The sequence below is a fragment of the Eleginops maclovinus genome, chromosome 3 (assembly GCF_036324505.1).
Source record: "Eleginops maclovinus isolate JMC-PN-2008 ecotype Puerto Natales chromosome 3, JC_Emac_rtc_rv5, whole genome shotgun sequence".
NCBI classification, from domain to species: Eukaryota; Metazoa; Chordata; class Actinopteri; order Perciformes; family Eleginopidae; genus Eleginops; species Eleginops maclovinus.
Genome location: NC_086351.1, coordinates 483,510 through 510,761, shown reverse-complemented (window position 1 = coordinate 510,761; position 27,252 = coordinate 483,510). Strand labels below are relative to the sequence as shown.

The 27,252-nt window shown below is 43.4% G+C and overlaps 1 protein-coding gene across 2 annotated transcripts; it reads right to left on the bottom strand.

The window, feature by feature from the left end:
• Nucleotides 1–27,222, bottom strand: atp2c1 (ATPase secretory pathway Ca2+ transporting 1). 2 transcript variants are annotated; one of them, XM_063880040.1, is made up of 27 exons: nucleotides 27,149–27,222; nucleotides 19,225–19,329; nucleotides 18,854–18,970; nucleotides 16,872–16,961; nucleotides 16,565–16,600; nucleotides 14,551–14,612; nucleotides 14,306–14,414; nucleotides 12,833–12,988; nucleotides 12,578–12,646; nucleotides 10,161–10,236; nucleotides 9,692–9,758; nucleotides 8,844–8,968; nucleotides 8,644–8,741; nucleotides 8,289–8,384; nucleotides 7,822–7,911; nucleotides 7,602–7,706; nucleotides 7,336–7,492; nucleotides 6,786–6,956; nucleotides 6,359–6,456; nucleotides 6,190–6,240; nucleotides 4,605–4,771; nucleotides 4,463–4,531; nucleotides 4,150–4,266; nucleotides 3,760–3,907; nucleotides 2,896–2,991; nucleotides 2,424–2,565; nucleotides 1–2,134 (listed from the first exon to the last, which is right to left on the bottom strand). In XM_063880040.1, the coding sequence occupies exons 1-27, from the start codon at nucleotides 27,170–27,172 to the stop codon at nucleotides 2,013–2,015; spliced, it is 2,763 nt and encodes a 920-aa protein (XP_063736110.1). In that variant the 5' UTR covers nucleotides 27,173–27,222; the 3' UTR covers nucleotides 1–2,012. The 2 variants fall into 2 exon arrangements, with proteins under 2 accessions (XP_063736110.1, XP_063736111.1); XM_063880041.1 differs by lacking the exon at nucleotides 27,149–27,222 and adding an exon at nucleotides 22,546–22,625.
• Between the last annotated feature and the right edge of the window lie 30 nt (nucleotides 27,223–27,252).

Genomic DNA, 27,252 nt, shown 5'->3' with positions numbered 1-27,252 from the left:
CAGAGTGAAAATATATTTTATTTTCTAGTGTTCATGTTTTCAGGCCAAAACCCCAAATAAATTAAATCTTCAACGGCTAGAACTACATTTCCCAGAAAGCACCACGTTTTAAAGAGAAGAGCCCCCAATGAAGAAAAGAATACATCCACATTTAATAAAAATGGTAAATAAACCTCTTAATATTTTGAGGGGGTTCTCTTGTGAAATCCTTTAAGTGCTGACACTGATTAAAGGGTTGTTCTATTGGAGATATTTAAAATGACGTCTCTAAGGCACAGGATGAGAACACGCATCTTTACTAGGACGTGTTTGTACCCTGAACGCACCGCGCAGTGCGTTTGGAGGCCTCAGTCCACATTTTAGCGTCAGGATTTTCAACAGGAACTTTATTTATTTATATTAAATATGACAAAAAAAAGCATTTGTCATCAGCTGTACAAATACCATTTAAATTTAAATAAACACCAGTGTGCTCAGGAAGAACAAGCACAGATCACAGAAAACAAGCCCGTGGAGTGGAGGTGTAACGACACGGCCATTACCAATTCACTGGTTTTTTATCTGATCTTTTGGTCACTTTTCACCTGTACTTCCCCTCTGTTGGTCCGTACCCAAAGGAAATAATAAAATAGTACATTTGTCTCTTTTTCTGCCGGATCCTGGAAACACAGATTTTCATGAAAGTTGATTTAAAGATGCAGCATGGGACGACAAACCCCCCTACTGAAATGGAGTGGATCAGAAGAATAGTGTAATAATAATAATGTTTGAATCACATAAAACAATCTGAGGGTCGATCTCTTATTCTAATGATATTTACTATTGTAAAAACACCCCCCCCCCCCCTTTCCTTAAACATAATAAAGCTATTTTTGTCCAAAAACTAAATATATTATAGAAAGAAAACCTTGAAATAAAAGTCAATTTATTTGAACCTGATTAATTAATATCCCGTCTATTGGAGAGCTTTACCCTTTTAGATTTTGTTTGATTCTCAAAGTTATAAATGTGTTGTTTTGGTGTCAACAGAAGAGAGAGGAAGTCCGGCTGCTAACAATAAATACTCATCATCAAATGAGCGATCTTCAGCGCGGGACAAACGACATCCCAGTAACATCACACTTATTTTGGTCAAACTAAATAACTGCAGAATGAAAATGAATCATTCAATTGAAAAGTGTGACTAACATAAATAATTATTATTAAAATAATGTTGACGTCGAATGAGCTTCAGAATTTACTTGAACCTCAATGAAGTATTTCAGCGAGCCGGAGACGTGAGTGAGTGCCGTTACACCTCCACCCATAACCCCCCCACAGAGGAATAACAGAGAGCATGAAGTGTGGAGAAGTGGTCAACACCTTCTGAAGATTAAAAAAGAAGAACTGCACGTCTCCTCCGTCCTTCGGGGAGAAGAGACTGTCCTAAAGCACGATGGGGGGGGCTCCAGCTGTGCAGGGCAGCGTCCATCTTGCCCCCAGTTTAACAAAAGTCCAGTCCACTGACAGTCCGTTAACCAGTTCATAGAGTCCTGCTGGGAACCGGGAGATGTGGAAGACCCCATAGTGTTTATGATAGAGATGTAGAGCAGCGGTCTCCAGCTCAGAGAAGCTGCCGGAGGCTCACCTGCAGATGCTGCGTTCATTAGCAAAACTAAAGCTATGGTTTTGGAGGATATTGAGGATTCTGAATCCCTTTCTGATCCTGTAGATGTCAGGAATGGATTCAGAATCCTCAAACCATGTTTTAGCTACTGTCTGCATTTATGCTAATTAATGCTCCAACATCTGCAGGTTAGCATCTGGCAGCTTCTATGTGCTGGGGACACTTTGAGGTCCTCAACATCTAACCCCTCCCCCCCCCCGAGGCTGGGAGCTTGCTCCAGTCACAGACCAGAGCTCCTCCTCCTCACATCAGGAAACTTGATTTAGTCAGTGCCATCAATTGTGAGGCTCCTTCCTCCTCCTCCTCCTCCTCCTCCTCTAGGTCCTGCTGTCAGCGGGGGAGGAGGTCATACCTCGTGGAAGCAGTCGGAGGGGGGGCTCCTCGGGGCTCCCCTCCACCTTTCCAACACCTTGACGGCCTCGGAGACGACGCACACGGAGGAGGTGAGGCTCACCAGGAACAGCAGGTCTAAGCACACACAGTGGAAACACACAGGGGGATTAAGTGTGTGTGTGTGTGTGTGTGTGTGTGTGTGTGTGTGTGTGTGTGTGTGTGTGTGTGTGTGTGTGTGTGTGTGTGGTTGATCATTGATACTTTGGTATGAAGTATTTATTTTATTTACATTTTTGTAATTGTACACTCGATATATTTATTTTAAAAGTGCTGAATAAACTGTAGTACTACGGTAATAGTACAGTAATAGTAGAAGTACTGTAGTAGTAGTAGTACTGTAGTAGTAGTAGTACTGTAGTAGTACCTGTGATACTGAGGCTCTCGGTCTGGAAGACGCTCTGCAGGGGGGGGAAATAGATGACGAGCAGCTGACCCATGATGGAGCCCAGGACCGAGAAACAGAACGTCCTGTTACTGCAAAAACCCAGCTCATACACCAACCGAGTCTATACACACACACACACACACACACACACACACACACACACACACACACACACACACACACACACACACACACACACACACACACACACACACACACACACACACACACACACACACACAGATCAGTGTTTGTGTGATAACTGTTTCAGTAGAAAGAGGCATGAAGATAAGGAGCTTCAGGAGGAAACGGGATCAAACTGAATCAGCGCCATCTGATTTGTAATCGGTCTCAGAAGAAGGACTGTGCTGATAAAAAGCAACACAAGTACAGCAAGTACACGTATGTTAGAGAAAGAGGCGAGCGTTAACGAATGTAACCTGCAGGTCACCTGAGAGCGGGAACTGAGCGCGTTGAACATGTCGAAGAAGACGAAGCAGGTGAAAGTCATCGTCGTGTCTCGAGGAGTGATCACGTTGTCCTGCAACTGAAACACAAAAACAAGTCGGAAAAATCGATTCAGTTTTTTCTTTAACGAGGTAACGACAGCTTCAAACATCCTATCTGGATAAGTGTCAGTGTACTGTTCTCCCTTTTCACCTCTGCGTCTTTATCTCACTTTCAGAGCAAATGCTGCTCATTGAGACAGTACCGCTGCTGTCCACAGAGGGCGCCAAGTTTGTTCAGTTTTACTATAAAACTCATTTTGTAATGAAATTAAATGTTTGACATGACAGCTCTACAGCATCGTAGGCATGTCGTATTTCTGTGTTGGAGGCACATTGAATTGAAGGCAGCATCTCTCTGGTTTCAATTGGATTTCTCCGTGTGATTTTGGATTATTGCATAAAATAATTTCTGATCAAACAAACGTTTAGTTGGGCAAATACATCACGGTCACATGACTTCACCACCGCTAAGCTAAAGGAGGCTAATGTTGGGCTATAAAGGAACTACAGCACGGTCACATGACTTCACGTCACCACCGCTAAGCTAAAGGAGGCTAATGTTGGGCTATAAAGGAACTACAGCACGGTCACATGACTTCACGTCACCACCGCTAAGCTAAAGGAGGCTAATGTTGGGTGTTATGGCGTTCAGTCGGGTATTTACCGCCGTATTTTATAAACAAAATGTTAAAGTCTCTTCAGCTCGTGTTTACCACGGACCTGATTTCAGGTGAACAACCAAAAACACATCCAGAAACCATTGAAAGAAAAATGAATGTTGTCAACATTGATTTGTGGAGACGGACCTCCCTCCAGAAGACGAAGAGCGTCCCGCAGACGATGATGAGCGCTGACAGCAGCACTTTGCTGAGCAGGCTGCGCGTCAGGATGCTGTCCCGCACGTTACGGGGGGGCTGCCGGATCACATCCTGATCCACCGGTTCCACGCCAAGACTACACACACACACACACACACACACACACACACACACACACACACACACACACACACACACACACACACACACACACACACACACACACACACACACACACACACACACACACACACACACACACACACACACACACACACACACACACACACACACACACACACACACACACACACCATTAACAGTTTTTAAGGGTTTTATTTTGAAACCATGACTACATTTCCCATGATGCCCCAGTACCTCTGTGCGGGGGGGCCGTCCATGATGATGTTGATCCACAGGATCTGCATGGCGTTCAGCGGGTTAGGGAAGTTCATCAGCGTCGCCAAGGAGATGAGCGTCAGAGCAGCGATGCTCCTGCAGAGAGGCAAAAAAAACCCCTTTATTTAAAAGACAACCCAGTGAGGAGGCAGAGACCTCGAGGCACGACTCAAATGCTTCGTCTCGAGCCACATTACATAAATACATTTGGTCCTGAACAGTGCGTGTGTGTGTGTGTGTGTGTAAGCGGCTGCTCTTACACCCCGCCCTGTAAACCAGCTGAAAAACTCACGTGCTCAGCTGGAAGCGCACAAAGTTTTTGATGTTGTTATAAATCCCCTTTCCTTCCTCGATGGCGGACCTGGAAGAGAAGAACAGAGCGTGAGTGTGTGTTCCTGCGGGATCTGAAACAGCTCTGGATTTGAAGAGCTCACATGATGGTCTGGAAGTCGTCGTCCACCAGGATCATGTCGGCCGCCTCCTTGCAGACGTCGGTGCCGGTCCGACCCATCGCCACGCCGATGTCGGCCGCTTTCAGCGCCACGGCGTCGTTCACGCCGTCGCCCGTCATGGCCACCACGGCGCCGATGTTCTGCAGAGACTTCAGAGCAGAGAGGAGAGCGTCAGCTTCACTCAGTGAGTTCATTTCTGTTGGCACGGTTTGTTGAGCCTGAACTGGAGGCGCATGCTGTCCTCTGATAGGCTGAGGCCATGTGGGGAATGTGTGTGATAACAGTGTAACACAAAAGGGAGTTAAAAGGGAGTAATGAGGGAGTAAAAAGGGAGTAATGAGGGTGTAAAAAGGGATGAATAAGGGAGTAATGAGGGATGAATAAGGGAGTAATAAGGGAGGAATAAGGGAGTAATAAGGGAGTAAAAAAGGAGTAATAAGGGAGTAAAAGGGGAGGAATAAGGGAGTCATAAGGGTGTAATAAGGGAGTAATAAGGGAGTAATAGGGGTGTAATAAGGGAGGAATAAGGGAATAATAAGGGAGGAATAAGGGAGGAATAAGGGAGTAATAAGGGAGGAATAAGGGAGTAATGAGGGATGAATAAGGGAGGAATAAGGGAGGAATAAGGGAGTAATGAGGGAGTAAAAAGGGAGTAATAAGGGAGTAAAAAGGGAGTAATAAGGGTGTAAAAAGGGAGTAAAAAGGGAGTAATAAGGGTGTAAAAAGGGAGTAATGAGGGAGTAAAAAGGGATGAATAAGGGAGTAATAAGGGAGGAATAAGGGAGTAATGAGGAAGAAAAAAGGGAGTAATAAGGGTGTAAAAAGGGAGTAATAAGGGAGTAATAAGGGAGGAATAAGGGAGTAAAAAGGGAGTAATAAGGGTGTAAAAAGGGAGTAAAAAGGGAGTAATAAGGGTGTAAAAAGGGAGTAATGAGGGAGTAAAAAGGGATGAATAAGGGAGTAATAAGGGAGGAATAAGGGAGTAATGAGGAAGAAAAAAGGGAGTAATAAGGGTGTAATAAGGGAGTAAAAAGGGAGTAATAAGGGAGGAATAAGGGAGGAATAAGGGTGTAAAAAGGGATGAATAAGGGAGTAATGAGGGATGAATAAGGGAGTAATAAGGGAGGAATAAGGGAGTAATGAGGGAGTAAAAAGGGAGTAATAAGGGAGTAATAAGGGAGGAATAAGGGAGTCATAAGGGTGTAATAAGGGAGTAATAAGGGAGTAATAGGGGTGTAATAAGGGAGTAATAAGGGAGTAATAGGGGTGTGGTAATGGTGTTACGGGCTTGAATATGGCTCTAATGACACATGGGCCTGACATGGCTACAGTGTGACAGTGATCACAGAGTAACGTGCATGTTCTACAGGGGTAATATGCGTGTAATAACACTAACGTGTGTACGAAGGGTATCATGTAGAAAATAGCAATCAAAGTGATGTCCCCGAATGTTTGTACACCATTTAAACTAAATGTTGATGACTTGAAGCACACACCATCTGTATGTTTTAGACACGATATCGTTTAGGGTGGATATGAATGCATGTCAAATAATCGTCCTGCTCACCTTGACGATCTTCAGCTTGTGTCGGGGACTGGCTCGATAAAACACGGCTATCTGAAGAGAGGAGAAAACTTTCATTCAGAGAAAAAGAGCTGGAGGGGAAACTGAGTCCCTTTGTTATTTGGTTATTTCTGAGGATAAATGTGTGAAATATGAAATAAGGAGTTCTCACCCTGGAGACGACGCTGGAGAGCTGCTGCAGGTCCAGGCGATCCACCTCATCTCCGGAGAGACAGCGGCAGCCTTTTGAGTACAGACCCAGGCGACTGGCTGCAGAGAGACGGAGGGGGAGCTCACGTTATTTAGTTTCTTATTGATGGGTTTGACATTATAGTCTCTGCTGGCCCTGTGAACCCTGACAGAAATGTATAGTAGGGGTCTCCAGCACATACAATCTGCCGGACGCTAACCTGCACATGTTGGGCAGTTTACACAGTTAGCATTAGCTTCATTAATTAGCGTATGCAGCTCAAACGGCTTGGCCAATTTGAGGATGTTGAATCAATATCTGACATTTCCAGGATCTTAAACGGCAGTTCTGAGTCCCGTAACACTTAAAAATCAACCAGAAATGATGATTCTGTGTTTGTTTCTCTGACCGATGGACACGGCGGTCTCCTGCGAGTCCCCGGTGATCATCTTGATGGCGACCCCGGAGTTGATAAGCTTCCCGATGGCCTCTTTGACCCCCGACCTCGGGGGGTCGATGATGCCCACCAGACCCAGGAAGGTCAGGCTGCCCAGCTCCGAGCCAGACGCAAACGCCAGCACTGAAGGAAGGGGCAGAAACACGTAGAGACGTTCAATATTATCAATTATATCGAGTGTATTTCTACATCTTTAAAAATAGCTCTCCATCAACAGCTTTCTTCATACTCAAATGTTTCGAGCGTTTCTAGTCCCTTATAAGAAGAAGAATGACGTGATTTTATATTTAGTACATACTAGTTTAATTTGATCTTAATTTGCATCTTTTTATTTCAGCTTCTTATGTTTATATATTTAAACTCTACTCTTAAAGAAATAAATGTTCTTCCTATTTTTATTTTATTCTAAAAGCGGGGCCATAATTCAGACCGGAAGGGACGCTAGCGCCTCATGCTATATTTTGGAGAAAAACCCAGAGTATTTATTATTGTATGTACTTACCCCTGAGGCCTGCAGAGCCCATGTAGCTGATCTGCTGCTGGTACAGCTCCCTCTGCTGGTGGTTCAGGGGGAGGGTGGAGCCTCTGCTGTTGTAGCAGCTGCAGAGACGGATCACCTGCTCGTAGGCCCCCTTAATGAAGTACACTGCAGGCTTATCCTGGAGGGGGGAGGGAGGGGGGGTCGTATACACAAGCAGAAGACATCATGAGGTCGGTGCAAGACTGACCTTCCACTGTCATTCTGGGGGGGGGGGGGGGGGTGCTGACCTGCAGCGTGCGGTGAACGCAGCGCACCGCCATCCACTTCTGCTCCGAGGAGAAGGGAAGCTCCTCCACACGCTCAAAGTCCTGCTGCAAACCCTCCAGACCCATCTGACACACACACACACACACACACACACACACACAGAATTGAATTGTAAAAACTTGAGGAAATAAATGAGAGGCCTGTTTGTGTGTGTGTGTGTGTGTGTGTGTGTGTGTTTACCTTCATGGCGAGGGCGATGAGCGCTCCCTCCGTCGGTCGTCCCAGCAAATTCTGATTCCTGATGACCGAGTCGTTACACACACATCCAACCTATACACACACACACACACACACACACACACACACACACACACACACACACACACACACACACACACACACACACACACACACACACACACACACACACACACACACACACACACACACACACACACACACACACACACACACACACACACACACACACACACACACACACACACACACACACACACACACTCTAACCTTATTTCATTTCATTCTCAACTTACATTTTTATAAATATTGTTAGACGTATAAATAACTTCCATGGGATAAATCAAACTTTTCTGATTCTGGTAAAAGTGAAGGTGGGATTTCAATGCTCAGTTTTTTCATAGACCAGTGGGGATTCATTGTTCCAGATATATTTCCTCAGGACTCACCTCCACGATCTTGCTGACGGAGGGGCAGGAGAAGCCATGGATGATTTCCCCGTCCACCAACACGTCTCCGGCTCCGTTATAGCCCACACCTGTCACCTGCAAGACGAAATCCTGGGGTTAACAACCCTCAGACAACCAGGACCCACTAAAGTAAAAGCCAAACATCGGCTCCTGATCCCCCTTTATTTACAAATGTAGCTAGTTCATTAAAATGCAATCTGTTTCAAAACCTGAAAGATTTCCAGGAGAAATGAATCTGAAATTCTGTACAATGTAAGTTTGGGAGTCTCTAGGTGAGGAGAAACACACAAAGCAGAAAATGAACTCCTGTGAGGAGGATGAAGGGAGTTCAGACCTCGGCGTGGAGTCCGTCCGACGTGAACAGCTGAATGACCGTCATCTCGTTCTTCGTCAGAGTTCCCGTTTTGTCTGAGCAGATCACGTTACAGCAGCCTGAAGGGAAAAACCACGTGAACAGGAAGTAAGGGAGACAACCTTACCAGGTAGTAACCTAGGAAAAAGGTTATGGTGCGTGGTATTTTGAGGGGAACATACCCAGCGTCTCTACGATGGGGAGTTTTTTGATGATGGCTCTCTTCTTCACCATGCGCATCACACCGAGCGCCAGCGTCACCGTCACCACGATCGGTAATCCCTCAGGGATCGCCGCCACCGCCAGACTGAAGGAGAGGAGGATTACATTCAATAATTAAATGGTGTGCTTGGGCTTTTCTAAGGTTTCCCCCATAGGAATGAATGGGAAATCTAACAGAGCTCAGAATCACCACACTTTGCGGTCACACTGCTTCGTCATACTTTAACGGAGAAACAAGATTTGAAGTGTGAGCAGCTCTCCAGAGTCTCCACTTTATGGGAGGGTTTCTCGATAGATGGAAGGGTTTTCCTAAAGTCACAGTTGAAGTGTTGTGGAGTTTTCAGAGCGTTTCAGATCTTATGATGGGTGTGTATGTGACGGACTGTTCAGAGCGATGACATCACTCAGCGTGTAGAGGGTCTGTCAAATCTGCTGGAAAAACCCTGCTCTAAATCCCATAATATTCACTCTTTTCACATCATTTTAGATGATTTCAGAAGCCAAGTTAGTCAGCATTGTCTCGATGTCTTCATTATAGCTAACTGACTTACAAATCTGGCCCATAATAGTCCTTGAGTGACAAAAACTCCAGCTGCCTCGCCAGCGTTAAAGCAGGTCACCACGGTAACCTTGTTGCTGGGCAGACTGGGGTTTGACAGATACACCCAAAAACAAATGACTTAATCACAGAGAGCAACATGGATTTGACTAATAGTTAAGAATTAAATTAAGATATGATCAAAGATGCTGAAGTAAAGTTGGGAAATTGTTCTTCAATAAATCTCTTTATGAATATAGATTCAGCTACCTGACTCCGATGGTGAACATGTCGAGGATCCTCTTCCCCTGCAGCCATCCCACCAGCATGATCACTCCTGCACACAACACACAGACATAATCTAATCTTATCATTTATAATGTGGAGGCGCTTTATCCCGGGTAAAATTGGGTTTTGTGTCTCCATTTTAGAATCAAAATTTCGGCTTAATTAGGAAAATAAAATTAAAATTCATACAAACATAACAAATAGAAATATGCGATAGAATATATATTAGTATGTAAACATTAGAAGTTAAAGCAAAAATGTCCAACAAAGGATAAAAATACAAATATACTTTACGTTATGAAATGCCCAATAAAATGTAGAAGTAAAATAAATGAATGTACATTAAAAGATCAAATAAAACCATGTACAAAAACATCAGGAGTTGAAATAAGCGTGTGCACACGTTGCACCACGTAGGATATATTTACTGGGCGCTCAAAAAGCAACGCACCAATGATGCCGAAGGAGTAGAGCGACAGCTGCTTCCCCAGCAGGTCCATGCTCTTCTGCAGCGGGGTTTTAGGAGCCTGGAAAAAAGAAAAATATCAGAACTTGGTAAGTGTTCACGAGCCGCTGCAACTTCTGCAATCGATGCTAATTAGTAGGAATGAGAACAAAAACACAAGTTAGTGAAGAAGTTTTGGTGCCATTGTTTTGTCAACTGAGCAAAATCTTATTATTATTTTACGTTTTAACCCAATTTAATGCTCGCTAACTAATGTGTGTGAACGAGAATCTACAGTCAACATGGAGAAGAACTACACTACCCACAATCCTTCACTGTAAGTTTTCAAAACCTACTATGGCGGCTCTTTTTGGAAACGTACTTTAATTTTAAAAACAACAAAACATTTGAGACGTGAAATAAAAGGGGATAAATTATGCACACAAACTTTAGAAGTTATGGAAACATTTGAAAAATATATTTCAGTTCAACAAAAGAGTCGAGTTCAGAAAGTCTGAATCTTCAATTTTAGAGAATTTCTGATTCATTTCTCCAGGAAATCTTTCTGGTTTTAAGTTTCTGTTTTGGCAACTTTTTTTACTGTCTTACATTAAATACTTATTTTTAATTATTTAAGGAAGATAGTCTGTTATTTACCAGAATCAGGTTTAATGAAAACAAAGTCATAACATTATGAGACCGACGCCAAGATACAACAATCAGAAATCTACACTTTATAACACAAAATAAATGACCCGCTTCAAACAGAAACTCAGGGCATTTCGCTGTGATCAGTTTCTGTGCACTCTATCTGACTGTAAGTCTAGATCTTCCTCTCCTCTTATAAAACCCTTTCCTGGAACAATGGCTCCCTGTCTCTACAGGAACTGTGATACTGTGGTTTTTTCTTAAGGGAAATACGTTGTAGGGAAAGCAGAGTATTTTATTACAGCAGGACTCAGTTTGAGTTTCTGACTCAAATTAATGAAAACACAATGGAGTTACTCTCCTCTCCAGCTTCGTTCTGAAACACATCTGATGAGAAACCAGGAGACATTTCAAAAGGCCATTCAGCTGATATCAGTATGTAGAGTCTCTACTTTAAAGAGTCCTCTCCTGCTGATGTTCAGGTGTATATCAGTATGTAGAGTCTCTACTTTAAAGAGTCCTCTCCTGCTGATGTTCAGGTGTATATCAGTATGTAGAGTCTCTACTTTAAAGAGTCCTCTCCTGCTGATGTTCAGGTGTATATCAGTATGTAGTGTCTCTACTTTAAAGAGTCCTCTCCTGCTGATGTTCAGGTCTGTATCAGTATGTAGAGTCTCTACTTTAAAGAGTCCTCTCCTGCTGATGTTCAGGTGTATATCAGTATGTAGAGTCTCTACTTTAAAGAGTCCTCTCCTGCTGATGTTCAGGTGTATATCAGTATGTAGAGTCTCTACTTTAAAGAGTCCTCTCCTGCTGATGTTCAGGTGTATATCAGTATGTAGAGTCTCTACTTTAAAGAGTCCTCTCCTGCTGATGTTCAGGTGTATATCAGTATGTAGCGTCTCTACTTTAAAGAGTCCTCTCCTGCTGATGTTCAGGTGTATATCAGTATGTAGTGTCTCTACTTTAAAGAGTCCTCTCCTGCTGATGTTCAGGTGTATATCAGTATGTAGTGTCTCTACTTTAAAGAGTCCTCTCCTGCTGATGTTCAGGTGTATATCAGTATGTAGAGTCTCTACTTTAAAGAGTCCTCTCCTGCTGATGTTCAGGTGTATATCAGTATGTAGTGTCTCTACTTTAAAGAGTCCTCTCCTGCTGATGTTCAGGTGTATATCAGTATGTAGTGTCTCTACTTTAAAGAGTCCTCTCCTGCTGATGTTCAGGTGTATATCAGTATGTAGAGTCTCTACTTTAAAGAGTCCTCTCCTGCTGATGTTCAGGTGTATATCAGTATGTAGAGTCTCTACTTTAAAGAGTCCTCTCCTGCTGATCTTCAGGTGTATATCAGTATGTAGTGTCTCTACTTTAAAGAGTCCTCTCCTTCTGATGTTCAGGTGTATATCAGTATGTAGAGTCTCTACTTTAAAGAGTCCTCTCCTGCTGATGTTCAGGTGTATATCAGTATGTAGCGTCTCTACTTTAAAGAGTCCTCTCCTGCTGATGTTCAGGTGTATATCAGTATGTAGAGTCTCTACTTTAAAGAGTCCTCTCCTGCTGATGTTCAGGTGTATATCAGTATGTAGTGTCTCTACTTTAAAGAGTCCTCTCCTGCTGATGTTCAGGTGTATATCAGTATGTAGTGTCTCTACTTTAAAGAGTCCTCTCCTGCTGATGTTCAGGTGTATATCAGTATGTAGTGTCTCTACTTTAAAGAGTCCTCTCCTGCTGATGTTCAGTTGTATATCAGTATGTAGCGTCTCTGTCAGGTACCGTACCTCTTCTGCTTGCATCATCTTGAAAACTTCCCCAAACTCTGAATTCTCTCCGGTCCCGATCACGATGCCCTGAAAGCAGAAAGGTTAAAGTATGTATGTTTTTGGGGAGTCCTCTTGAGACTGTGGGGGTGGTGGGGGACAGGAGAGTGATGGCAAAGCCGTCATCTCTATTGGACATTTTATCCCACGCCCCCAGGACACCCTTTTACACTGTGCAGCTGTGTCTCACAAAGATGTAATAAGAACAATAACTACCTTGGCCCGGCCGCAGCGCACCAGTGTCCCCATGAAGGCGATGTTGCTGCGGGATGCGATGTCTCCGTTGGAGGAGGCTGGCTGGGGGAGGGTTGACTTGGAGCAGGGCGACGTCTCCCCCGTCAGACTGGACTCATCCACGGACAAGTCGGTTGCCTGAGGGGGGGGGAGGGGACACAGAGGGGTCAATAAAGACTCTCAGAAACAGTGGTGCAGGGATGTGGGATTTCCGTGTTGGACCCTGAAGGCAGCATCTCTCTGGTCCAATGACATTTCTTCATGTGATTTTGGACTATTGAAGAAAATAATCAGCAGGATAATCTCCATGTTAACACCACCTTATGATTTCTGAAGTAAGAAGCTAATGTTGGGCTATAAAGGAACTACAGCACGGTCACATGACTTCACGTCTCCACCGCTAAGCTAAAGGAGGCTAATGTTGGGCTATAAAGGAACTACAGCACGGTCACATGACTTCACGTCACCACCGCCAAGCTAAAGGTGGCTAATGTTGGGCTATAGAGAAACTACAGCACGGTCACATGACTTCACGTCTCCACCGCTAAGCTAAAGGAGGCTAATGTTGGGCTATAGAGGAACTACAGCACGGTCACATGACTTCACGTCTCCACCGCTAAGCTAAAGGAGGCTAATGTTGGGCTATAGAGGAACTACAGCATGGTCACATGACTTCACATCACCACCGCTAAGCTAAAGGAGGCTAATGTTGGGCTATAAAGGAACTACAGCACGGTCACATGACTTCACGTCACCACCGCTAAGCTAAAGGAGGCTAATGTTGGGCTATAAAGGAACTACAGCACGGTCACATGACTTCACATCACCACCGCTAAGCTAAAGGCGGCTAATGTTGGGCTATAAAGGAACTACAGCACGGTCACATGACTTCACGTCTCCGCCGCTAAGCTAAAGGAGGCTAATGTTGGGCTATAAAGGAACTACAGCACGGTCACATGACTTCACGTCTCCACCGCTAAGCTAAAGGTGGCTAATGTTGGGCTATAAAGGAACTACAGCACGGTCACATGACTTCACGTCACCACCGCTAAGCTAAAGGTGGCTAATGTTGGGCTATAAAGGAACTACAGCACGGTCACATGACTTCACGTCACCACCGCTAAGCTAAAGGAGGCTAATGTTGGGCTATAAAGGAACTACAGCACGGTCACATGACTTCACGTCTCCACCACTAAGCTAAAGGAGGCTAATGTTGGGCTATCAACTAAATACACTGAAACTAACTGAGCTGTACTGCAGCCCAAACAGTGTATATTTTGCTCACTGCTAAATAACTCCAGGAACTCTGACTGAGAACTTCCAGTTAGATATCAGTTCCTTCAGGGGAAGCGAATGAAAACACAATTTATATTTGTTCTGTGTGTGTGTGTGTGTGTGTGTGTGTGTGTGTGTGTGTGTGTGTGTGTGTGTGAGTGAGTGAGTGAGTGTGTGTACCTCCACGAGGCGCAGGTCTGCCGGGACCCTCTCCCCCACCGATAGACATACGGTGTCTCCAGGAACCAGCTCACGGGCCAGACGGTGCTCCAGGTTCCCCTCCCTGATGCTGAGAGAGGATTCAAATACAACTTTATTTACACATACAGCAAAGAAGAAGGAGGAGGAGGAGGAGGAGGAGGAGAAGAAGGAGAAGAAGAAGAAGTAGAATAAGTAGAGGAGAAGAAGAAGGATTGAACTCTCACCAGTGACATTCTGGAGGAACCAGCTTCCCGAGTTCTTCTAGAGACTTCTCTGAGCGATATTCCTACAAACAACAACAACAACAACAACAACAACTCAGAACAACAGTAGTATAGCCACTTCAGAAAACAAATAAGTCGCTGAGAGGCTGAGGCTGAGGCCGGGCCTGGTCGCAATTGTGTGACACGCTATCAAAAAATAACTTGAACTGGTCCAAACCTAATTTGTATTAAAACAAAATGCATGACAGAGTACGCCTCGTGGCTCCTACAGGGAGTAAACACACGTCCCACCGGGGGAGTATTTCAATACACACAATCTCCCAATGTGCGTCAAACTGAACACAGCATTTATTATTATTAATAATCCTAATAACTTTAAAGATCCTGTAAATAATCTGCCGCTGATACCAAGTCTAATATATAAGATATATTTTTCATTTAACCCTAAAATTCAGATTAAAAAAACATTATTCTCATTTAGTATTATTTCTTAGAACGACTCAGATCTGTACTGAGTAAAGTAGAAGTACTCAGCTCTGGTACTTGAGTAAAGTAGAAGTACTCAGATCTTGTACTTGAGTAAAGTAGAAGTACTCAGCTCTGGTACTTGAGTAAAGTAGAAGTACTCAGATCTTGTACTTGAGTAAAGTAGAAGTACTCAGATCTTGTACTTGAGTAAAGTAGAAGTACTCAGGTCTTGTTCTTGAGTAAAGTAGAAGTACTCAGATCTTGTACTTGAGTAAAGTAGAAGTACTCAGATCTTGTACTTGAGTAAAGTAGAAGTACTCAGATCTTGTGAGTAAAGTAGAAGTACTCAGGTCTTGTACTTGAGTAAAGTAGAAGTACTCAGGTCTTGTTCTTGAGTAAAGTAGAAGTACTCGGGTCTTGTACTTGAGTAAAGTAGAAGTACTCAGGTCTTGTACTTGAGTAAAGTAGAAGTACTCAGATCTGTACTTGAGTAAAGTAGAAGTACTCAGATCTTGTACTTGAGTAAAGTAGAAGTACTCAGGTCTTGTTCTTGAGTAAAGTAGAAGTACTCAGATCTGTACTTGAGTAAAGTAGAAGTACTCAGATCTTGTACTTGAGTAAAGTAGAAGTACTCAGATCTTGTACTTGAGTAAAGTAGAAGTACTCAGCTCTGGTACTTGAGTAAAGTAGAAGTACTCAGATCTTGTACTTGAGTAAAGTAGAAGTACTCAGATCTTGTACTTGAGTAAAGTAGAAGTACTCAGGTCTTGTTCTTGAGTAAAGTAGAAGTACTCAGATCTTGTACTTGAGTAAAGTAGAAGTACTCAGATCTTGTACTTGAGTAAAGTAGAAGTACTCAGATCTTGTGAGTAAAGTAGAAGTACTCAGGTCTTGTACTTGAGTAAAGTAGAAGTACTCAGATCTTGTTCTTGAGTAAAGTAGAAGTACTCAGATCTTGTACTTGAGTAAAGTAGAAGTACTCAGGTCTTGTACTTGAGTAAAGTAGAAGTACCAGAGTGTAGGAATACTCTGTCACAGTGAAAGTATTCTAAATGTTCCTCCAGTGAAAGTAGAAAGTACTCTCCTCTAAATGTACTTAAAGTAGCGACAGTAAAAGTAGTCATTGTCTGATTGGTCCATTTCAGAATAATATCTCTGATATGTTTTATAATGATTGATCATTAAAGTGTTCTCAGAGCTGGTAAAGGTGCAGCTAGTTTGAATGGCTTTGTATACTGCAGGGTAGCTGCTGGATTTACTGCAGGTGAACTACAGTCTGATTTAAGGGAGATTATATTTATCATCATTAATCAGAAACTGTAAAGTAACTGAAGGGATTAAATACATGTAGGGGAGTAAAAGTACACAGTAGCATAACATTGAATTACTAAATTAAAGTAAAAGTATCTCAAAGTTGAACTTAAGAGCAGTACTTGAGTAAATGTACTTAGTGAAGACGCCCACTCTCGGTGTCATTGTGTCTTTAAATATCTCTGAGGTGTTTAGGATGAGTCACTCGTTCCTGAAAGGTGAATCAGAAGCTCACCTGGACGAAGGCGACCGTCACCACGATGATGATGGCCTGAGAGGAGAAACACACATTAGACTTTTGAGATCCTCCTCAAATCACAATACATTTCCCCCCTTTTTATTCTAATAACAGACAACATTTCAACGTGTTGTTCTACAGGTCCTCACACCACAGAGGTGAAATGAATATACGTTTGGTAAATATCCTGCAGGGGCCTCCATCGCTGACGGGGACAGAAATGTGATTTTATGAATAGCTTTACAAAGCCTGCAGGCGTCAGGGCCGTTTCCTCCAGGGCGGGGGAACTCGTATTGTCACATACCACAGTGATGCTGATGGCGTCATCGAACTGCCGCATCAGGATGCTGATGACGGCCGACGCCAGAAGCAGCATGATGAGAGGATCTTTGAACTGCAGGGAGGGAAAGACAGTGAGACGCAACCAAACACAAACATACAAACTAAGTCTGAGCTACAGAGGCCCGAGTCTGCGTCCCTGTCGTCCGCTCTATAGGTTTGAGTGCATGTAAAGGGTCTGCAGAGGCTGAAATCCCTGTTCCTGTTCCTCACCCTGACATGCTCACGAGGACGTTGAAGGTGACACGTTTTTATTGAGCGTGTTGTGTTACTTTACAGAGGGTCCCCACAAAGACAGTGTACGAAAGACGTGTGTGAGGGAGCTGAAGCAGCCGCCGCTCAGCCCCGGTGAACTCACTGAGTGAAGCGGGTCGACACGTCCTGATCTATTTTCAGCTCTGCATCCAAATGACCCGCTTTCCACATCAGCCACATGGAGAGTGAACGCAGCGGCAGGAACCACTTTAACTCTTCACCGCTCACAGGCCACAGACCAGACCCAGGACCAGCTTTTGGCCAATTTAACCCCTTACAGAGGTTCCTTCCTGCAGGCGGCGGTGCGGCCTTAATGTTCGTACTTCAGAAGTATTTTAGGTATCCTAACACTAACTCTATTTCTTAAAATCAAAAGTTTTTACTTTCTTTCTTTACAAAATGGGGACAGATCCATCTGGGGAATGAGTGCACATTTTATACTCTACAGCATGTCAATCAGGTATATCTCCATGAGACATTTATGGAAAGGGACAATGTTTGACTGAGGAAATGTATGAAAGTATATTAATTATATGCATGTAATGGACATCGACACACAGTATTAATACCAGAGTGATTGGGGTATAGCGGTCTAATGGTGCACATTATTGCACAGCTGAGTCTCAGCTCACCCGTCCTCGTCGCCCGTCAGGGAGCTGACAGATTGTGGTCGACTGCAAGAAACCTGAAGGTTTTTATGAGTAAAAGCTGCTTAAAAACGTCTCCTCTCCTGCTATATATAGATATTCATTGTTTTCTGCCTCCTTCCAGCGGCTGCATCCTGTCCTCGTCAGAGGTCATCTGGACAAAACAGACAAGCACCAAATCTTCCTTCAGGCCGCTTTTACTATTTGACACCCTTCAGTCTGACTGAAGGAGTCCTGCGGTCCGTTTCCACTGCTGTAATCCTCTGACTATTGGTCAGTTTCCCCAAAGCTCTTTCCAAAACCCACTAATATCTGGCCTTTATCATCGGAACATTTAAATCTGCTTTCCTGCAGAGAAAAAGGACTGCTCTGGGAAAACTGGGTGTCATGACAGTTTCTCTATATCAGAATGACACATTTTTAACTAAACATAATAAATAAAAATGTAATAAAATTAAAATATTTTTAAAAAAAGACAACAAAAGAAAAAAAATATGTAGACTCTACTTTAAAGAGTCCTCTCCTACTTTAAAGAGTCCTCTCCTGCTTTAAAGAGTCCTCTCCTGCTTTAAAGAGTCCTCTCCTACTTTAAAGAGTCCTCTCCTACTTTAAAGAGTCCTCTCCTGCTGATGTTCAGGTGTATATCAGTATGTAGAGTCTCTACTTTAAAGAGTCCTCTCCTGCTGATGTTCAGCTGTATATCTGGTGTATACCGCAGTACTGTTGTAGTCAGTGTTCCCGTCCATTCTGTGAGAGTTGACATTGAGACAGAACAATGACGCTCTGGAACAGGGCGAGCCTGCAGATATTTTATCAGCGCCAGATAAAAATAGTTTGTAGCTTTTCTCCTGGAGCTGTGTGAAGAGCTTCCGGAGACTAACAGCGACTCGAAGATTAGGAAATAGGTGTGGGGGTGAGGGAGAGAAACCCCCTCTGGAGGGAACACAGGGATGTTATCCTTTGCAGACCATTTACATGCATGCAGGACACACTCCAGGAGAGGGAAACCACAGACAGATTAAGGAACAGCATTTGAAGGCATCACCTGTGAGATGTACTTCCTCCATAGCGGCTCCTCCTCACTGATGTCAAACTCGTTCCAGCCGTGGTATGCTCTCCTCCGGTTCACCTCCTCCTCCAACAGACCCACCTGCAGGTCCGCCTGTCCAAACCAACATTCTCTGTTAATTGATTTAGCAGCCATAGTTTTTACACTATTCATCTCTGAGCATGTAGAATATCATGAAAGATGTTTTCAAATATGAACCAAGCAGTCCGCCATTGTTGGGAACTAGTTTCCATGGTGAACCGGACTAGCAGAAGCACAGAACTCAACAGGGTTGATTCTGAGTGGAAAGGAGGTGAACCAGTGGGACTGATGGGGTGACATCAGGTGTGTGGACAGAAGAAGCATACCTGCAGGACACACACAACTTCGTTGACGGGGAGTTCACTGGCCTTTCTGGAGGTTAGTACTGGGACCATGGTCTCATCTTCACTGAATTGTTGTCTCTCGGAAAGCTGCAAGACAGAAAAGAACAGTCATTTAAGCTGAGAGGAGACAGATTCTTCTCCTCTCAGCCCGAGGACATTTATCTGAGGAGGAGACAGGAAGAGTCTGTCTCGACATTCAGGGAAAACCAGCTGAACTCCTGTTCAACACATTGACAGCAGATATGAGCGCTACAGCCACGCTGCAGCGGCCTGGAGCTCGACCTCAACAACAACTCCTTTTATTCTCGGTATCGGCAAATAAAAATCATCTGTGACGACAGAAACCTCCCACACAGCAACCAGGACATCAGTAAATACCCCACTGGAGAATTCAAACATAGGCGGTAGCTAACAAGAGTCTAAATGAGATGACTAAACGTCATCAAGCCCAACATTAGCCTCCTTTAGCTTAGCGGTGGAGACGTGAAGTCATGTGACCGTGCTGTAGTTCCTTTATAGCCCAACATTAGCCTCCTTTAGCTTAGCGGTGGAGACGTGAAGTCATGTGACCGTGCTGTAGTTCCTTATAGCCCAACATTAGCCTCCTTTAGCTTAGCGGTGGAGACGTGAAGTCATGTGACCGTGCTGTAGTTCCCTTATAGCCCAACATTAGCCTCCTTTAGCTTAGCGGTGGAGACGTGAAGTCATGTGACCGTGCTGTAGTTCCCTTATAGCCCAACATTAGCCTACTTTAGCTTAGCGGTGGAGACGTGAAGTCATGTGACCGTGCTGTGGAGATTATCCTGCTGAACTAAACGTTTGTTTGACAAGAGGTGAATTCCTTGTAAGTGGAAACCTGCTTGGCATTAAACCGGTTTCTGTTTTTGAAACAATTATCCCTTTCACACACAATGTGTCAGGATTTGGAGACAAATAGAAATTCCACATGTCAACAAACCAGATGCCTGTGCAAATTTGCAGCCGCCTCGGGGAGGACGACTCAGAGAGAGACGTCTAGTCATGAAAAATCTGTGTTCAGGGGTCACGAATGTCCTGTTGGGGATTTCTGATTTAACAACGGCTTTGATTGTTTATATTTTGGCATTTGTTTATAATATTCAGAATCATTATTTCTGGATCACTTATTGGTTGGATCCGTCGGGTCATATGGTTATGGGCGGCAGTCAATATTACCACCTGTTCACCTGTGTGAGGTGTGTGTGAGGTGTGTGTGAGGTGTGTGTGAGTTGTGTGTGTGTGTGAGGTGTGTGTGAGGTGTGTGTGAGGTGTGTGAAGAAGATACATTTTTTGTTGGACGCAACCGTTTCACAACTGGATTAATATGAACACAAATCTGCTCATTTCAGGTTCATATTAGTGAGTGTTTATCGGTATAACACTTAAGAAAGGCAAAGCTAAGAGAAAAGGAAACAAATAAACCGTTTGTACTAAAAAGTATTTCTAAAGTCTCAGAGACTGCAAGAATAACACGTTTGAGTTTGAATAAAATACATCACGTAATGAACATGCAGAGTGACTTCTGACTCTTCAGTCCAGCTAACCAATCAGAGCAGACTGGGCTCTGGTTTCAGACAGAGGGCTACATACTGATATACACCTGAACATCAGCAGGAGAGGACTCTTTAAAGTAGAGACTCTACATACTGATATACACCTGAACATCAGCAGGAGAGGACTCTTTAAAGTAGAGACTCTACATACTGATATACACCTGAACATCAGCAGGAGAGGACTCTTTAAAGTAGAGACTCTACATACTGATATACACCTGAACATCAGCAGGAGAGGACTCTTTAAAGTAGAGACACTACATACTGATATACACCTGAACATCAGCAGGAGAGGACTCTTTAAAGTAGAGACTCTACATACTGATATACACCTGAACATCAGCAGGAGAGGACTCTTTAAAGTAGAGACTCTACATACTGATATACACCTGAACATCAGCAGGAGAGGACTCTTTAAAGTAGAGACACTACATACTGATATACACCTGAACATCAGCAGGAGAGGACTCTTTAAAGTAGAGACTCTACATACTGATATACACCTGAACATCAGCAGGAGAGGACTCTTTAAAGTAGAGACTCTACATACTGATATACACCTGAACATCAGCAGGAGAGGACTCTTTAAAGTAGAGACACTACATACTGATATACACCTGAACATCAGCAGGAGAGGACTCTTTAAAGTAGAGACACTACATACTGATATACACCTGAACATCAGCAGGAGAGGACTCTTTAAAGTAGAGACACTACATACTGATATACACCTGAACATCAGCAGGAGAGGACTCTTTAAAGTAGAGACGCTACATACTGATATACACCTGAACATCAGCAGGAGAGGACTCTTTAAAGTAGAGACACTACATACTGATATACACCTGAACATCAGCAGGAGAGGACTCTTTAAAGTAGAGACTCTAACCTGAGTTATTCCCCAATTTGGAAAGCACATATTTGATCTAATCTTGTAATTCGTTCAGAATAAATCTGAAAGTTAACAGCCTGTTTTTTTTTGCCTCCGTCTCGGTGTGAGAACACCGTGTTTCCCCGTGTGCCGTCTGAATGAATGTCCGGTATTTCTCGCCTACTCTCAATATGTTCTCAGCCAGATTCTGGAAAAGAGGTAACTTGGAACAAAAGCTCAGCGGACAAACGTGCTTTCAGCTGCTGAAAAATATATATATTTTTTTCTATCATGATTATTAAGTCCCTACAGACAAACTGCTCATCATCAGAAGAACACGCTGCAGTTTACACTCATGCTGTAGATAATGGATAGAGAAACCATAAATAAGCAGACATACACAGGTTTAGATATTCAGGTTATCTTCACAATCTTTAAATCATTTGGAAATGAGAATTGTTTCTCTAATGATTTCCAAACACTGGTGCTCATGTTACCTTGAAAAACACAAACAGGTTTAAAGAAAACTAAAAACTTCATCGTCACATTAAAACATGTTAACTAAACTCAGCCTGTTTTAATTCATGGAGGCGGTGATATAACGCACAGATCTGTTGATTAATTGATAAAACACCTAATATTTAAATGAAGTCTGTCTTTAGTGTTAGCATAGCATCATAGGGAGGCTGTGACTCAGTGGGATAGTGCGTTGATCTGGGGATTGTCCACATTACTGAATGCAAGTCTAACAAGTGACATGTAAAGTAAAGCAATAGTTCCTGACTCAGGTTAAAGAGGCCGTCTCTCCCTCACTACAGATCTTTAGCTCCAGCACAATAAGCATGACTCTGATTAACTAACCCTCAGGTACTCTCAGGTGATCTCAGGTACTCTCAGGTGACCTCAGGTACTCTCAGGTGATCTCAGGCTCTGCTCAGCCTGCATCCCGTCTCTCGTATCGTATGTTGAGCAGACATAAAGGAAAGTAGCGTGGATGCTCTCCTCGGTCTTAAGGCTTAAAGGAGAGAGGATTGTTTGTGATAAGCTTCTGCAAGGTGGATCTTCCTGCTCCACATCCCCACCAGGTGGAGCAGAGTCTGCCCCCTGCAGGGCGGGAGGACAACTGCAGCTAGAGGTCTAAAGAGTGTTCTATCTCCTGTAGTGTGTTCTATAGGTTTGTGTGCATGTAAATGGTCTGCAAAGGCTTAAATCCCTGTGTTCCCTCCAGAGGAAGTTTTTTTACCACACACTTGTAATCCTTTATACTGTTACAGAGGTCACAGGCCTTTTTATAAAACAAAAGACTGGCTCTCACACTGAGAATGTATCCGTCCTATAGTACATCAGCTCATGAGAGGAGAGGTAAAGCTCGGCAGAGTGCACTGATTAATTGCTCTCATTATGTGGTATTTACTCGGCATGTGGTGGAGTCAAAGTAAAGAAAACGTAGCAGCAAGTCAAACCGTTCATCACACACTTCCCCATTTCCTGTGAAAACGCTCCATGAGAAGTGCAGTCGCACTGATTAAGACCGAGTGCTTCCCTGATTATAACATCTTTGTAATGAGGATTTACAAAGCTGTGGCTGAAAGTTCTCTAAATACTGCATGTGTTGAAGAGCTGCTGCAGATGTTTCTGCTTGTGTTTTGGAACATTTGTGTTTCTGTATCTGCTTTGTTTCTGAAGCAGCAGCGAGTTTCCTGGTGGAAGAGATGTAGTGCGTCTGAACAGGAGGATCCTCTCAACACACTGATAAAGAACGGTAAAATTCCCTTTACAGTTGAAATCTGTTATCAGTAACACTATCGTCTCATCATTTATATTATATTTTAAAAACACGTTTACAAAGAATAAAAGTCAGAGCCATCATGACATCATGAATATGTAATAAATATAAATACTGAATATTGTAATTGATTGGCCACAAACACGCAGGGACGTGGCAGCAGCTTCAGAGACTACCGACAGATGCCTTGTCCAAAGCTACCTCTCAAAGTCCTTCCTCCGAGGCAAAACTGTGAGTCACTTAGTCAAAATGCTGCTGAGCGCGTTGAACCAGATTTCATATTGGTGGCGTCTAAAATGTGAGCGTGAATAACCGCAGCACACTGCCTTCACTGCGGTCGCTGGATGGAGTTGTCACTTCTGTCCCGTTGAGACCAGATATGTTAGTTTTTTGACTTCATAGTGCGACGCGTTAGACCGCCACAACTTTTTCCACTAGGCTCTGCAGCAGTTTCCATCAGCCACGCTGAGGAAATGAAATTCTGCACTCGTTTCAGGCATTCTGATTCCTTCACTTATGGCTCATGAGGGCCACGACTGATCAGGTCTTTCCACGTGGGGCCAAAACGTTTAAATGTTAATAGATTTCCAATCACTGAAATAAATAATTACCTTCATATACCAACGGACTACAAACACCAACCCCCGACTCACACCTGTAGAAAACGCTCAAAATGTATCCCCTATAGACACTATAGAAGCAATACGACTCCTGATTACGGGTTAATGCAGCTCTGCCTGTCCTCACACGCCCAGACCTCATTTGACTGCTCTCCGAACATGCAAACATAAACAAACCTGCACATGGAAACAAACAAATCAAACAACTCAAATAACAGACAAGGCTCAGACGCTCCAACCCGTCCTTGTTACAACCTGCAGCGCGTCATCATTACTCTGCACTTTCAGTGAGATCCCTGTCAAACTCCATTAACAGGAGTAGTCACTAATCACCCCCCCATAGCACTCCAGCAGCAGCAGCACACCAGGACTTTAGACTAGGACTTTAGACCAGGACTTTAGAACCAGGATGTAGGACGATGACACCAACCACTTTATTGCTTTCTGAACTAACACAAACAGCAGGGTTTGAGATCCTCATAAAGAGGAGCAGGAATGAGTTCTTAACCCTGGCATGACTCAGCATCTCTTCACTTCCTGTCCCCTGGTCTGGAAGTCAACGGTTTCCTGAATGTGTTTTTGGTTGTTAGCCTGAAATAAGGTCTGTGGTTAATACAAGCTGGAGAGATTTTTCTTCTAAGACTTAAAATAGGTCAGTAAATACCCCACTGGTGGATTCAAAAACAGCTGTTGCTAACAGGTGTCTGAAAGAGATGACCAAACATCACCCCTGGCTGACAGATCACTCTCTTCTCCATAGTTTCTGCTGGATAACTGGACTCAAACTCACACAGGACATTTTAATATTCCATTCCTTACACACTTCATGTTTATTTAATATCCTGCTCTATATTTTGTTAATTCTGACATGTATTTGGTATATTGTATTTTGCTGCGGAAACGAAAACAATTCCCAATTTGGGATAAATAAAGTATTTCTGATCTGATATACTTTTTTAATGCTATTTTATTTCTGTTGAGATGTTTCTATTTTTGAATTGTTTATTTCTAGTGCTGTAGTTCCTTTATAGCCCAACATTAGCCTCCTTTAGCTTAGCGGTGGCAATGTGAAGTCATGTGACCGTGCTGTAGTTCCTTTATAGCCCAACATTAGCCTCCTTTAGCTTAGCGGTGGTGACGTGAAGTCATGTGACCGTGCTGTAGTTCCTTTATAGCCCAACATTAGCCTCCTTTAGCTTAGCGGTGGTGACGTGAAGTCATGTGACCGTGCTGTAGTTCCTTTATAGCCCAACATTAGCCTCCTTTAGCTTAGCGGTGGTGAGGTGAAGTTATGTGACCGTGCTGTAGTTCCTTTCTCATCTAAAGCCTATGAGTGCTGGTCAAAACAAAACGTAAAATCTGTGTCAGAGTCCAAAGCAAGCTTAAACTCCAAATGCCAAAACCAGAACTTGGACTATTATTACTTTCGGCTGCGTAAACAAACGGAGGAACAGGTAACTTTGAGGAGAACAAACCACAAAGACAGAGCTCTCAAAGCTACTTAGGAGCTGAACTCGCAGCCAAACTTGTCATTAAATTGTCATTGTGTGTACGTGCTGTATTAGGCTGTGTCCGTTTATGTGAGGATACAGACGTTTCAACAGAGCGAGAATCAGGACCAACAGGATGCTGCTCTCTACGGAAAGGTAATCGAGAGTGTTTAACTCATCTACGCACACTAACACACACTAACCTACTCCTCTTTCTCCTCCACCCTTTGGCAAACAGAATCATATCCTGCTCTTTGTCTTCAGGATACTCAGATTTCAGGTCTGTCTCACTCAGCAGAACACCTGGAATTATCTGCTTTATCCTGCAGACTTTTGAAGATGAAAATCATAATTAGCATTATAATGAGTAAGCAAGCAGCTCATTAAACTCCTCTCTCAGTTAATGGCATTGACCTCCATGCTGACTTTGTTTTCTTCAGAGATTATGAAGGGAATTTCTTTGAGTGAAACCAAGGTGACGCAGTGTAGAGCTGAATACCTACACACTAAAACTGTTCTCTCTCCTGACTAACCTTATTCTACATGTCTGCTTCGTTGTACGTTAAAGCTAATCCTCCTTTGAGTGAGGCTGCGAAGCAATACATTATGATCAATGGTTGAAAGTAACCAAGAACATTTACTCAGTTATTACTCAAGTACTTGTTTTGAGGTAATTGTACCACACTTGAGTTTTTCCATTTTATGGAGGCAACTATTATACTATTTACTCCCCTGTATATATCTTCACACTCGGGTCACTTTCTAAAAACACATTTGCTGCACTGAAATGCTCTTACTTGAAAAACAGGATAAAATAATAACATAACAATGTGGTACTTTGTGGTACATGAAGTGTTGATACTTGAACATAATACTTCTAGTCTTTGGAAATGGGTCACTGTGCAGAATGAATACTTTTACTTTTTGTACTTCAAGTATATTTTGATGCTCATACTTTTCTACTTTTACTGAAGATTTGGAAAAGCAGGACTATTACTTGTAGTTGAGTACTCTCAGACTATAGTATGTGTACTTTTACGTAAGAAAAGCATCCGATTACTTCTTCCGACACTGATGATTATCAATAGTAATAATACAATAGCCTTCACCATCACAGCATCATGTGAGGCACCGCGCCCGCGTACACGCGTGCACACACACACACACACACACACACACACACACACACACGCTAGCCACAGAGAGCTAACATGCTACAACCGCCGCCGGCCGGCTAACAGGTTCGTTGGAACAGAGTCAGGTCCATCTAACCCGGGATAACAGCCCCCATAAACCCCGATGAGTCACCCCACCACTGTATCAACAGAACCCGGCTAACACTAGCGTCATGATCCCGGGTGACAGCAGCAGGCTAACCCCAGATCTCAGAGCTCCACTCTGGGAAATAAACAAACAACCTGCCGCCTGCCTCGCATCACGGCGGGGCTTCTACCTCCAGGGGAGTCGGTGTCAAAACAACCTGGTTTTTTTCATGAATATTTATCCGGATTCTGTCGTTAAACGAGTCGCCATTTCCATAATGAAAAGTCACTAATGTTTTAACTTACCAGCGGCTCCCGTTTCTTCAGCATCTTCCGTGAATCCCACCGCGGAGCGATTTACTCACACAGTGAACTGATCACCACTTCCGGAAACACTTTCACAATAAGAG

Bases quoted from the DNA above. Each gene is read 5' to 3' on its own strand.
- atp2c1 (XM_063880040.1), bottom strand. From the start codon at position 27,172: ATGCTGAAGAAACGGGAGCCGCTG. The intron at 9,759-10,160 runs GTGCGTTGCTTT...TGTTGTGTGCAG, and splicing joins CTACTCCTTCGGCATCATTG to GAGTGATCATGCTGGTGGGA. The intron at 2,992-3,759 runs GTCCGTCTCCAC...TTTGTGTTTCAG, and splicing joins TCTTCGTCTTCTGGAGGGAG to TTGCAGGACAACGTGATCAC.